Here is a 12,592-nt window from a genome sequence, read left to right as displayed (position 1 = left end):
TTCCTGCTTCAGTTTTTGCTTATAAGCAGGAATCAGGAGGATAGAGTTATGGTCAGATTTGCCAAATGGAGGGCGAGGGAGAGCTTTGTATGCGTCTCTGTGTGTGGAGTAAAGGTGGTCTAGAGTTTTTTTCCCTCTGGTTGCACATTTAACATGCTGGTAGAAATTAGGTAGAACGGATTTAAGTTTCCCTGCATTAAAGTCCCCGGCCACTAGGAGCGCTGCATCTGGATGAGCGTTTTCCTGTTGATTAATGGCCTTGTACAACTCATTCAGTGCAATCTTAATGCCAGCATTGGTTTGTGGTGGTAAATAGACAGCTATGAAAAATATAGATGAAAACTCTCTTGGTAAATAGTGTGGTCTACAGCTTATCAATCCGCCCGTGTGTGTGTGTGTGTGTGTGTGTGTGTGTGGTGTGTGTGTGTGTGTGTGTGTGTGTGTGTGTGTGTGTGTGTGTGTGTGTGTGTGTGTGTGTGTGTGTGTGTGTGTGTGGGTGTGTGTGGGTGTGTGTGTGTGTGTGGTGTGTGTGTGTGTGTGTGTGTGGGTGTGTGTGTGGGTGTGTGTGTGTGTGGGTGTGTGTGGATGTGTGTCAGTAAGTTGGTGTAGGAAATAGGGGCTAATCAGTCTTGTTTAATCATCTAGAACGGAGTAGGGCCACTTCAACTAACTGATGCAATATCTCAATGTTACTGCCTCCCAAATGCCACCCTATTCCCTATGTAGTGCACTATTTTTGACCATGGCAAATAGGGGTCTGATCAAAAGCAGTGCACTATATGGAATAGGGTCTCATTTGGGACTAAGACCTTGTTTTGTCAGAATGTAAGACAATCATAAGCCCGCAATAAATCTAGTTTTGATGATAGAAAAAAAAAAACGTTTAAATATATGAATTTGTTGGTATGGTGATAGAGCAAATCAGAACACTGGAATTACATAGTTGATGTGTTTAGTTTTATGTCCCTAAAAACAGTGCTTTTAGTGAGCGATTTTACAGCAGTGTGGGAATAAAAAATGTCATACCCAAGGAAAAAGAGACCAATTTGTTTATTTTCCACTCCAACCACCCTTGTTGAAATGTAATTTACAGCAACACACTGGCTAAGCAATTTCCAAGGAACTTTTTCCCTGACTACCACTGTGGGGTAGCAGCCTAGCTAGCCTGCTGCATAGTTCAGGAAAGCAAACAATTCCAAATGGTTGAGCGGGGCCCTAGCTGCAGTGACGAAGCGACGCTCAAAGGGCGGTGTTCTCACGTAAAGAAAATATTGAGTGTTGCTGTGGTACATCTGGAATAGTGCTTCTAGTATCTACAGCGGGATCTCTGCAATAGTTGTGACCACTTCAACTCATGAGTACTCATTTTTAAAGGGAAATTTACCACACCCTTTGCTTTCTGTAAGTTGAGATAATATGGAATCTTAATTTACCGTTTTTTAGTTTCTTTCAAAGGATGGATATCCGATATTTTTTTTATTTACCTTCTCCTCCTCCCACTAACGGGATTTATCAACTTTATTCTTGGAGTGTAATCAAGTTGGATTTATCTATTTTCATCTGATTGGACTAAGGCTGCGTTTTCATCAATTATTCGAAATTATTTTTGATATAATATAATAGAATAGTTTTGTAGGGAGTTTGAATGATTAATCGTTGCATTTTCTCACTGCGCTTCTAGTAAATAACGGTCCACAGGCATATGGAGCTGTTTTGATCATGCGTTGATTTGCATTTCGTTTTATATCTCAACTAGGCTACTCATGTGCCGTTTCAAAACCTCTATGTAAACTTTCTAAGTAGCGTGCAACTGTTGTTGATTATAGATATTATTTTTCCAACGATTTGTTTTTTGCTGCATGAATAAAATCGATGTAAATGTTTAATTGGTTGCAAATTGGTTGCACATCTTTTACATTTCTCTCAAAACACTACAGTCTGCAGATAAATGGATATCTTTTGAGGAGTTGAGACAGTCCTCCTACTCCATGCTTTTATCCACTCCAATGTTACGGAATACCTACTTTTCAACTTGAAGTAACATATGGGTTTGATGTGTAAATGTGTAAATGGCGCCACCTGGTGTCAAGATGAAGTACCACTTGAACAAGTTGACGCTGTATCAGTACCATCGACGCCTGGTCTGATAACTGTTGTTCCTGTTTGTTTGTCTCCACGTGTAGATCTATCTGAACATGCTGCTCATCCTGCTCGGAGTGCTCATCTTGCACCTCATCATCCTGGTCCTACTGTTTGTGTCAACAATTGCCAATGTGAGTAGCTATGATATTGTTGCCAATACCTTACTATAATACAATGTGAGTAGCTATGATATTGTTGCCAATACCCTATTATAATACAATGTGAGTAGCTATGATATTGTTGCCAATACCCTATTATAATACAATGTGAGTAGCTATGATATTGTTGCCAATACCCTATTATAATACAATGTGAGTAGCTATGATATTGTTGCCAATACCCTATTATAATACAATGTGAGTAGCTATGATATTGTTGCCAATACCCTATTATAATACAATGTGAGTAGCTATGATATCATTGCCTACTGTACTATAGCACTGTGTGTGTGTCAGTAAGTTAGAGTAGGTAATAGGGCTATCCAGTCTTGCTAACCATCTGGAACAGGGCAGGGCCACTTCAACTAACTGATGTGTCAGACCTGGGTTCAAATATTTCAGCATTTGATTGAACCTGAATCACGCCAGATGGGAGTGGTTGCTTGCACTTTTGGGACTACACTGTATTATTCCATTGGTTCCACTGTGCCCAGACAAGCTCGATCAAGCTAAAGTTTTAGAAAGTAAACAAATACTATTTGAACCTGTGTGTGGTGGTGGGTGTATGTATTTTTACGATGGAACCTGGGAACCACTTGTCCTACTTTTAACGGGCTATGCACATGTTGTGGGAGAGGGGGGATGTATGTCTTGGGAGTGTGTGTGTTTACACAGGCAGCCCAATTCTGATCTTTGCTGATCTGATCTTTGCTGATCTGATTGTTCAAAAGACCAATTAGTGGTGGAAAAAAGATCATAATTGGGCTGCCTGTGTAACGCACCCTTTGCGTGTGAGTTGAGTTCATTGAGTGTTCTATGTTTTAAAGCTGTATTATGGATGTGGCTGGGTGTTCTGTGTTTTAAAGCTGTATTATTGATGTGGCTGGGTGTTCTGTGTTTTAAAGCTATATTATGGATGTGGTTGGGTGTTCTGTGTTTTAAAGCTGTATTATGGATGTGGCTGGGTGTTCAGTGTTTTAAAGCTATATTATGGATGTGGTTGGGTGTTCTGTGTTTTAAAGCTGTATTATGGGTGTGGCTGGGTGTTCAGTGTTTTAAAGCTGTATTATGGGTGTGGCTGGGTGTTCAGTGTTTTAAAGCTGTATTATGGGTGTGGCTGGGTGTTCTGTGTTTTAAAGCTGTATTATGGGTGTGGCTGGGTGTTCTGTGTTTTAAAGCTGTATTATGGGTGTGGCTGGGTGTTCTGTGTTTTAAAGCTGTAATATGGGTGTGGCTGGGTGTTCTGTGTTTTAAAGCTGTATTATGGGTGTGGCTGGGTGTTCTGTGTTTTAAAAGCTGTATTATGGGTGTGGCTGGGTGTTCTGTGTTTTAAAGCTGTATTATGGGTGTGGCTGGGTGTTCTGTGTTTTAAAGCTGTATTATGGGTGTGGCTGGGTGTTCTGTGTTTTAAAGCTGTAATATGGGTGTGGCTGGGTGTTCTGTGTTTTAAAGCTGTATTATGGGTGTGGCTGGGTGTTCTGTGTTTTAAAGCTGTATTATGGGTGTGGCTGGGTGTTCTGTGTTTTAAAGCTGTATTATGGGTGTGGCTGGGTGTTCTGTGTTTTAAAGCTGTATTATGGGTGTGGCTGGGTGTTCTGTGTTTTAAAGCTGTATTATGGGTGTGGCTGGGTGTTCAGTGTTTTAAAGCTGTATTATGGGTGTGGCTGGGTGTTCTGTGTTTTAAAGCTGTATTATGGATGTGGTTGGGTGTTCTGTGTTTTAAAGCTGTATTATGGATGTGGCTTGGTGTTCAGTGTTTTAAAGCTGTATTATGGGTGTGGCTGGGTGTTCTGTGTTTTAAAGCTGTATTATGGATGTGGCTGGGTGTTCAGTGTTTTAAAGCTGTATTATGGGTGTGGCTGGGTGTTCTGTGTTTTAAAGCTGTATTATGGGTGTGGCTGGGTGTTCTGTGTTTTAAAGCTGTATTATGGGTGTGGCTGGGTGTTATGTGTTTTAAAGCTGTAATATGGGTGTGGCTGGGTGTTCAGTGTTTTAAAGCTGTATTATGGATGTGGCTGGGTGTTCAGTGTTTTAAAGCTGTATTATGGGTGTGGCTGGGTGTTCTGTGTTTTAAAGCTGTATTATGGGTGTGGCTGGGTGTTCTGTGTTTTAAAGCTGTATTATGGATGTGGCTTGGATGTTCTGTGTTTTAAAGCTGTATTATGGTGTGGCTGGGTGTTCAGTGTTTTAAAGCTGTATTATGGGTGTGGCTGGGTGTTCTGTGTTTTAAAGCTGTATTATGGATGTGGCTGGGTGTTCAGTGTTTTAAAGCTGTATTATGGGTGTGGCTGGGTGTTCTGTGTTTTAAAGCTGTAATATGGGTGTGGCTGGGTGTTCTGTGTTTTAAAGCTGTGGTTGGTGTTCTGTGTTTCATACTGTGTTGTGGGTGTGTCACAACACAACGAATAGCCGCCCCGCTCCGACCTGAACAGCTTCCACCCCCAAGCCATAAGACTGCTAAATAGTTAACTGGACTATCTGCATTGACCCTGTTTGCACTAACTCTTTTTGACTCTATGCACACACACTGGACGCCACCCACACACTCACTTACACTGACACTCACAAACACATAACATGTACACACAGGCACACTGTCGCCACACACACATTTCCACACTTCCACACTCATCACATACACTGCTGCTACTGTCTATTATCTATCCTGTTGCCTAGTCACTTCACCCCTACCTACAGTATACTGCTGCTACTGTCTATTATCTATCCTGTTGCCTAGTCACTTCACCCCTACCTACAGTATACTGCTGCTACTGTCTATTATATATCCTGTTGCCTAGTCACTTTACCCCTACCTATATGTACATATCTACCTCAATTACCTCGTACCCCTGCATATCGACTTGGTACTGGTACCCCATGTATATAACCAAGCTATCGTTGACTTGGTACTGGTACCCCGTGTATATAACATTTACATTTACGTCATTTAGCAGACGCTCTTATCCAGAGCGACTTACAGTTAGTGAGTGCATAAATTTTTTCATACTGGCCCCCCGTGGGAAACGAACCCACAACCCTGGCGTTGCAAGCACCATGCTCTACCAACTGAGCTACACGGGGCCTGTGTAACCAAGCTATCATTGACTAGGTACTGGTACCCCGTGTATATAACCAAGCTATCATTGACTAGGTACTGGTACCCTGTGTATATAACCAAGCTATCATTGACTAGGTACTGGTACCCCGTGTATATAGCCAAGTTATAATTGACTAGGTACTGGTACCCTGTGTATATAGTCAAGTTATCATTGACTTGTACATTTACATTTACGTCATTTAGCAGACGCTCTTATCCAGAGCGATTTACAAATTGGTGCATTCACCTTATGATAGCCAGTGGGACAACCACTTTACAATATATATATATATATATATATTTTATTTTTATTTTTTTTCTGGTGGGGTAGAAGGATTACTTTTATCCTATCCCAGGTATTCCTTAAAGAGGTGGGGTTTCAAGTGTCTCCGGAAGGTGGTGAGTGACTCAGTTGTCCTGGCGTCATGAGGGAGCTTGTTCCACCATTGGGGTGCCAGAGCAGCAAACAGTTTTAACTGGGCTGAGTGGGAACTGTGCTTCCGCAGAGGTAGGGGGGCCAGCAGGCCAGAGGTGGATGAACGCAATGCCCTCGTTTGGGTGTAGGGACTGATCAGAGCCTGAAGGTACGGAGGTGCCGTTCCCCTCACAGCTCCGTAGGCAAGCACCATGGTCTTGTAGCAGATGCAGGCTTCAACTGGAAGCCAGTGGAGTGTGCGGAGGAGCGGGGTGACGTGAGAGAACTTGGGAAGGTTGAACACCAGACGGGCTGCAGCGTTCTGGATGAGTTGTAGGGGTTTAATGGCACAGGCAGGGAGCCCTGCCAACAGCGAGTTGCAGTAATCCAGACGGGCGATGACAAGAGCCTGGATTAGGACCTGTGCCGCTTCCTGTGTAAGGTAGGGTCGTACTCTGCTAATGTTGTAGAGCATGAACCTACAGGAACGGGTCACCGCTTTGATGTTAGCGGAGAACGACAGTGTGTTGTCCAGGGTCACGCCAAGGTTCTTTGCACTCTGGGAGGAGAACACAACAGAGTTGTCAACCGTGATGGTGAGATCATGGAGCGGGCAGTCCTTCCCCGAGAGGAAGAGCAGCTCCGTCTTGCCGAGGTTCAGCTTGAGGTGGTGATCCGTCATCTACACTGATATGTCTGCCAGACATGCAGAGATGCGATTCGCCACCTGGTTATCAGAAGGGGGAAAGGAGAAGATTAATTGTGTGTCGTCTGCGTAGCAATGATAGGAGAGACCATGTGAGGATATGACAGAGCCAAGTGACTTGGTGAGAGAATAGGAGAGGGCCTAGAACTGAGCCCTGGGGGACACCAGTGGTGAGAGCACGTGGTGCGGAGACAGATCCTCGCCACGCCACCTGGTAGGAGCGACCTGTGAGGTAGGATGCAATCCAAGAGTGAGCCGCGCCGGAGATGCCCAACTCGGAGAGGGTGGAGAGGAGGATCTGATGGTTCACAGTATCAAAGGCAGCAGATAGGTCTAGAAGGATGAGAGCAGAGGAGAGAGAGTTAGCTTTAGCAGTGCAGAGAGCCTCCGTGACACAGAGAAGAGCAGTCTCAGTTGAATGACCAGTCTTAAAACCTGACTGGTTTGGATCCAGAAGGTCATTCTGAGAGAGATAGCAAGAGAGTTGGCTAAAGACGGCACGCTCAATAGTTTTGGAGAGAAAAGAAAGAAGGGATACTGGTCTGTAGTTGTTGACATCGGAGGGATCGAGTGTAGGTTTTTTGAGAAGGGGTGCAACTCTCGCTATCTTGAAGACGGAAGGTACCCTGTGTATATAGACAAGTTATAATTGACTTGTACTGGTACCCCGTGTATATAGCCAAGTTATAATTGACTAGGTACTGGTACCCCGTGTATATAGCCAAGTTATAATTGACCAGGTACTGGTACCCCGTGTATATAGCCAAGTTATCATTGACTTGTACTGGTACCCCGTGTATATAGCCAAGCTATCATTGACTAGGTACTGGTACCCCGTGTATATAGCCAAGCTATCATTGACTAGGTACTGGTACCCCGTGTATATAGCCAAGTGATCATTGACTTGTACTGGTACCCCGTGTATATAGCCAAGCTATCATTGACTAGGTACTGGTACCCCGTGTATATAGCCAAGCTATCATTGCTCATTGTGGATTCCTCATGTTATTCTTCTTCTTCTTCTATTATTATAATTATAATTATTATTATTTTTGTATTGTTTTTGTATTATTATTATTATTATTTTATTTTATTTTTCTTGTTCTTATTTTATTATTATTATTATTATTATTATTATTATTATTATTATTATTATTATTATTATTATTATTATTATTATTTTATTTGTTATTGTATTCTGCATTGTTGGGAAGGGGCCGTAGGGAAGCATTTCACCTGTTTATGAAGCATGTGAAAATAACATTTTGATTTGGTTTGTATTCACTATGTTGTGTTGTGGGTGTGTCGTGTGAATTCACTGTGTTGTGGGTGTGTCGTGTGAATTCACTGTGTTGTGGGTGTGCCGTGTGAATTCACTGTGTTGTGGGTGTGTCGTGTGAATTTACCGTGTTGTGGGTGTGTCGTGTGAATTCACTGTGTTGTGGGTGTGTCGTGTGAATTCACTGTGTTGTGGGTGTGTCGTGTGAATTCACTGTGTTGTGTTGTGTTGTGTTGTGGGTGTGTCGTTTGAATTCACTATGTTGTGTTGTGTTGTGGGTGTGTCGTGTGAATTCACTGTGTTGTGTTCCAGGCCTGGACTGTAGGAGGAACCAAGAGTAGTTACCTGTGGTTCAGCTGTCTCACTACTAACGGAGGATATCACTGCATTCCTGCCAGCAATGAAGGTAACTAGTAAATGTAACGGATTACATTTGGAAAGTAACCTATTCAACCCTGGTTATATGTCATGTTAAACCTCCTCTGTCTCCTCCCTCCAGACTGGATCCAGGCGGTTCAGGCCCTCATGGTTCTCTCAGTGTTGTTCTGCCTCTTCTCGCTCGTCTTCTTCATGTGTCAGCTCTTCACCCTGGTCAAAGGAGGACGCTTCTTCTTCACCGCCATCTTCCAGATCCTCGCCAGTGAGTACGACCACTTGTAAGGCTTAATGAAGCCTTCATAACCCCTTTATAAGGCCTACATAGAGGCTTCATAAAGATGTTGGTCTTGTTGGCCAGTGAGTATCATCACATCACATCAAACACAGAGTTTCCCCGATTGTCTAACCTAGCCATGGTCCCCCCAGCGTATACAACGTTGGCTTGTATTGGTATCAACTGACAATGTTGGTGAGAAGATGGCCTGGATATTGCCCTGTGTGGCTTACCGCCCAGCAGGAAAATGATCTCATGGAAAAACGGAATCTGTAAAGGACAGACATGTTGTAGCCCAGGTCAAAGTGGGAGGCAGCCCCATGTGACCACTGTCCCTTACTACGAGAGTTGATTTAACTGTCTCAATGCTAGGTCCCTTACTACGAGGGGTTGGTTAACTGTCTCAATGTTAGGTCCCTTACTACGAGGGTTAGTTTACTGTCTCAATGTTAGGTCCCTTACTACGAGGGTTAGTTTACTGTCATAATCTCTTAGTTGGAACCCAACTAAATATTGTGCTAGATATCATTACTCGCAATTTATTTTTTTTTTTTTTTTTTTTTTTTTTTTTGTCTGTTTTTTTTTTTTTTTTTCTTTTTCTTGCTGTTTTTTTTTTTCTTTTTTTTTTATTTGGTTGCTTTATTCAATAAAGTCATCATGTTCACTCCACGCGCTGCGTATTGGTCCGCTTCCTCAGACGATCGTGACAGAATAACCCACCAAAAAAGGACCAAGCAGCGCGTCCCAGGAGCAAAGGGTCTGGACATGGGAGGAACTGTTGGACGGTAAAGAGGTCCTGGACGTGGGAAGAAATCCTGGACGGCATGGATCGCCGTCCCATGGAGCGAAAACAGAGGAGAGGCGACGGAGAGAGGAGCAACGGCGTCGGCAGAGCCAACGTCGGAAGGACGAGAGGCAACCCCAAGAAATTTTTTGGGGGGCACATGGCTTAGGCTGGGCAGCAGGAGGCTGCCACAGGAGGCGTGGAGGAAGGCTATCTTACGGAGCCATTGGCGAGTAGAGGAAGGGAAGTTGTTGCGAACGGGCGTGAGAGACTGATGTGTGTTACCAGTCCGTCCGGCCCGTTCCTGATCCCCAGTTAGCCAGTGGTGTGTGTTCCCAGTACGGACGGCCTGTTCCTACGCCACCTCAAGCCCACGGTGTGCGTCCGCCAGCCCAGCCCGGCCTGTTCCTGCCTCACGCACAGAACCTACGGTGTGCGTCGCCAGCCCAGCCCGGCCTGTTCCTGCTCCACGCACCAAGGATACGGTGTGCGTCGAACAGCCCTGCCCGGCCTGTTCCTGCTCCACGCACCAAGGGATACGGTGTGCGTCGACAGCCCCTGCCCGGCCTGTTCCTGCTCCACGCACCAAGCCCACGCGTGTGCGTCGCCAGCCCAGCCCGGCCTGTTCCTGCTCCACGCACCAAGGATACGGTGTAGCGTCGACAGCCTGCCCGGCCTGTTCCTGCTCCACGCACCAAGGATACGGTGTGCGTCGACAGCCCAGCCCGGCCTGTTCCTGCTCACGCACCTAAGGATACGGTGTGCGTCGACAGCCCTGCCCGGCCTGTTCCTGCTCCACGCACAGAACTCACGGGGGTGCGCGTCGCCAGCCCAGTCCGGCCTGTTCCTTCTCTCCCGCACTAGCCCTGAGATGCGTGTCCTCAGCCCGGTGGCCTCCAGTTCGGCACTACGCGCCAGGCCTAAGGTGCGCCTCAGACCGGCCAGAGTCTGCCGTCTGCCCAACGCGTTGAACTGCCCGTCTGCCCTATGGCGTCTGAACTGCCCGTCTGCCCAACGGCGCCTGAACTGCCCGTCTGCCCAACGGCACCCTGGACTGCCCGTCTGCCCAACGGCGCCTGAACTGCCCGTCTGCCCAACGGGGCGCTTGAACTGCCCGTCTGCCCAACGAGCGCTAAAGCCGCCCGTCTGTACTGAACCTGCAAAGCCGCCCCGTCTGCCATGAGCCTTCCAGAGCCGTCCCGCCAGACCGGGCCGCTAGAGCCGTCCGCCAGACAGGAGCCGCTAGAGCCTTCCGCCGGACAGGGATCAGCCAGAGCCTTCCGCCAGACAGGATCAGCCAGAGCCTTCCCGCCAGACAGGATCAGCCAGAGCCTTCCACGCCAGACAGGATCAGCGCAGAGCCTTTCCCGCCAGACAGATCAGCCAGATCCGTCAGCCAGACCATGAGCAGCCAGATCCGTCGGGGGCCAGCCTGAGCAGCCAGGTCCGTCAGCCAGCCCTGAGCAGCCAGATCCGTCGCCAGCCATGAGCAGCCAGATCCGCCAGCCATGAGCCGTCCAGCCAGGATCCGCCAGGGCCCGTCCAGCCAGGATCCGCCGGGAGAGCCGTCCAGCAAGGATCCGCCAGAGCCGTCCAGCCAGGATCCGCCAGAGCCAGCCAGCCAGGATCCGCCATTTGTCGGTGCTGCCCCTTAGCCCGGTGCTGCCCCTTAGCCCGGTGCTGCCCCTTAGCCCGGTGCTGCCCTGAGTCGGTACTGCCCCTTAGTCGGTACTGCCCTTAGTCGGTACTGCCCCTTATCGGTACTGCCCATAGTCGGTACTGCCCTAGTCGGTGCTGCCCCTTAGTCGGTGTTCTGCCCCTTGTCCCGGTGCTGCCCCTTATCCAGTGCTGCCCCCTTATCCTGTGCTGCCCCTTAGGCGATGCTGCCCCTTAGTCCGGTGTTGCCCCTTAGTCCAGGTGGGGTTAGTTGGAGGGTGGTCATTGGGAGGAGGCTACCGAAGCAGGTTGTGAGCTAGCTAACTCAATTTGCTCATGTGGGCAGAGTTGGCTGGAAGTGGGCCGGTTCTCTGGCTCAGGGTTAACTTGTGGAAAGTAGCAGATTCAGTCCCTCTCCAATATACAGAACATAACGAAGTCTGTCACTAAAGATTAGGTGTGTCAACTTGGAAGAAATGAATGATCCTCAACTGCTGTCTAAAACTAACCATTACTTTTTTCCTTTCTCCCCCACTCTCTCTCTGTCCCTCCCTGCGCTCCTCTCTCTCTCTCTGTCCCTCCCTGCGCTCCTCTCTCTCTCTCGCTCTCTGTCCCTCCCTGCTCTTCTCTCTCTCTCTCTGTCCCTCCCTGCGCTCCTCTCTCTCTCTCTGTCCCTCCCTGCGCTCCTCTCTCTCTCTCTCGCTCTCTGTCCCTCCCTGCGCTCCTCTCTCTCTCTCTGTCCCTTCCTGCGCTCCTCTCTCTCTCTCTCTCTCGCTCTCTGTCTCCCTCTCTCTCTCTCTCTCTCTCTCTCTCTCTCTCTCTCTCTCTCTCTCTCTCTCTCTCTCTCTCTCTCTCTCTCTCTCTCTCTCTCTCTCTCTGTCTGTCCCTCCCTGCTCTCCTCTCTCTCTCTGTCTGTCCCTCCCTGCTCTCCTCTCTCTCTCTCTCTGTCCCTCCCTGCGCTCCTCTCTCTCTCTCTCTGTCCCTCCCTGCTCTCCTCTCTCTCTCTCTGTCCCTCCCTGCTCTCCTCTCTCTCTCCTTTCCATTCCATTCCCTTCCCTCAACCCCTCTTGCACTCTCCTCTCACTCTCTCTCTCCAGGTCTGTTTGTGATGTGTGGAGCAATAATCTACACAGTGATGTCTCCGGATGGGGAGGTGGATGCTGCGTTGGGCTTTGCCTACGTCCTGGCCTGGGTGTCCTTCCCTCTGTGTCTGGTCAGTGGTCTCATCTACATGGTACTGAGGAAGAGGGAATGAGAGAGGGAGGGAGGCTGAGGTTAAGGCCTCACACCATCACCAACAGAACACAGCACTGTGCCCCAGGTTTGGGATCAATTCCATTTGAATTCCAGTCAATTCAGGAAGTACACTGACATTCCAATTCTCTTCAATGCTTCTTAATGAGGTTTACTTTCTGAATTCACTGGAATTTTAATGGAATTGACCCCAACCCTGCTGTGCCCACTGACCACCAGAGGAGGCTGGTGAGGGGAGGATGAACCGCTCTAATAGTGGTTGTTTTCCGTTAAACACTTTGAGCATTTTATTACATTTTGAGTGTTTGCACTTTTGGGATTATTCCATTAGTTTCATTGTGCCAGGCAAGCTCAATCAAGCTCAGCTAAGGCATTTGTAAGAAAATAAATCCTATTTGAACCCAGGTCTACATTATACATACTCATCACAGGAGGTTGGTGGCACTGGC

At 47.3% G+C, this 12,592-nt stretch overlaps 1 protein-coding gene across 1 annotated transcript; it reads left to right on the top strand.

Annotated features, from left to right (window-relative positions):
- The first annotated feature begins 1,266 nt into the window (after positions 1-1,266).
- On the top strand, positions 1,267-12,299 carry LOC121551508 (peripheral myelin protein 22-like). Its single transcript, XM_041864202.2, has 5 exons — positions 1,267-1,401; positions 2,184-2,273; positions 8,110-8,203; positions 8,297-8,437; positions 11,987-12,299. The coding sequence occupies exons 2-5, from the start codon at positions 2,196-2,198 to the stop codon at positions 12,142-12,144; spliced, it is 471 nt and encodes a 156-aa protein (XP_041720136.1). The 5' UTR covers positions 1,267-1,401; positions 2,184-2,195; the 3' UTR covers positions 12,145-12,299.
- Positions 12,300-12,592: the final 293 nt, after the last annotated feature.

The sequence above is a fragment of the Coregonus clupeaformis genome, chromosome 35 (genome assembly GCF_020615455.1).
Source record: "Coregonus clupeaformis isolate EN_2021a chromosome 35, ASM2061545v1, whole genome shotgun sequence".
NCBI classification, from domain to species: Eukaryota; Metazoa; Chordata; class Actinopteri; order Salmoniformes; family Salmonidae; genus Coregonus; species Coregonus clupeaformis.
Note: the sequence above shows the minus strand (reverse complement) of the source record. Positions and strands in the feature narration are given on the sequence as shown.

What these genes read in the sequence shown, in the direction of transcription:
- LOC121551508 (XM_041864202.2), top strand. Translation starts at nt 2,196, where the DNA reads ATGCTGCTCATCCTGCTCGGAGTGCTCATCTTGCACCTCATCATCCTG. An exon ending in CATTCCTGCCAGCAATGAAG is followed by an intron (nt 8,204 to 8,296) that starts GTAACTAGTAAA and finishes TCCTCCCTCCAG; the next exon opens with ACTGGATCCAGGCGGTTCAG. An exon ending in CATCTTCCAGATCCTCGCCA is followed by an intron (nt 8,438 to 11,986) that starts GTGAGTACGACC and finishes CTCTCTCTCCAG; the next exon opens with GTCTGTTTGTGATGTGTGGA.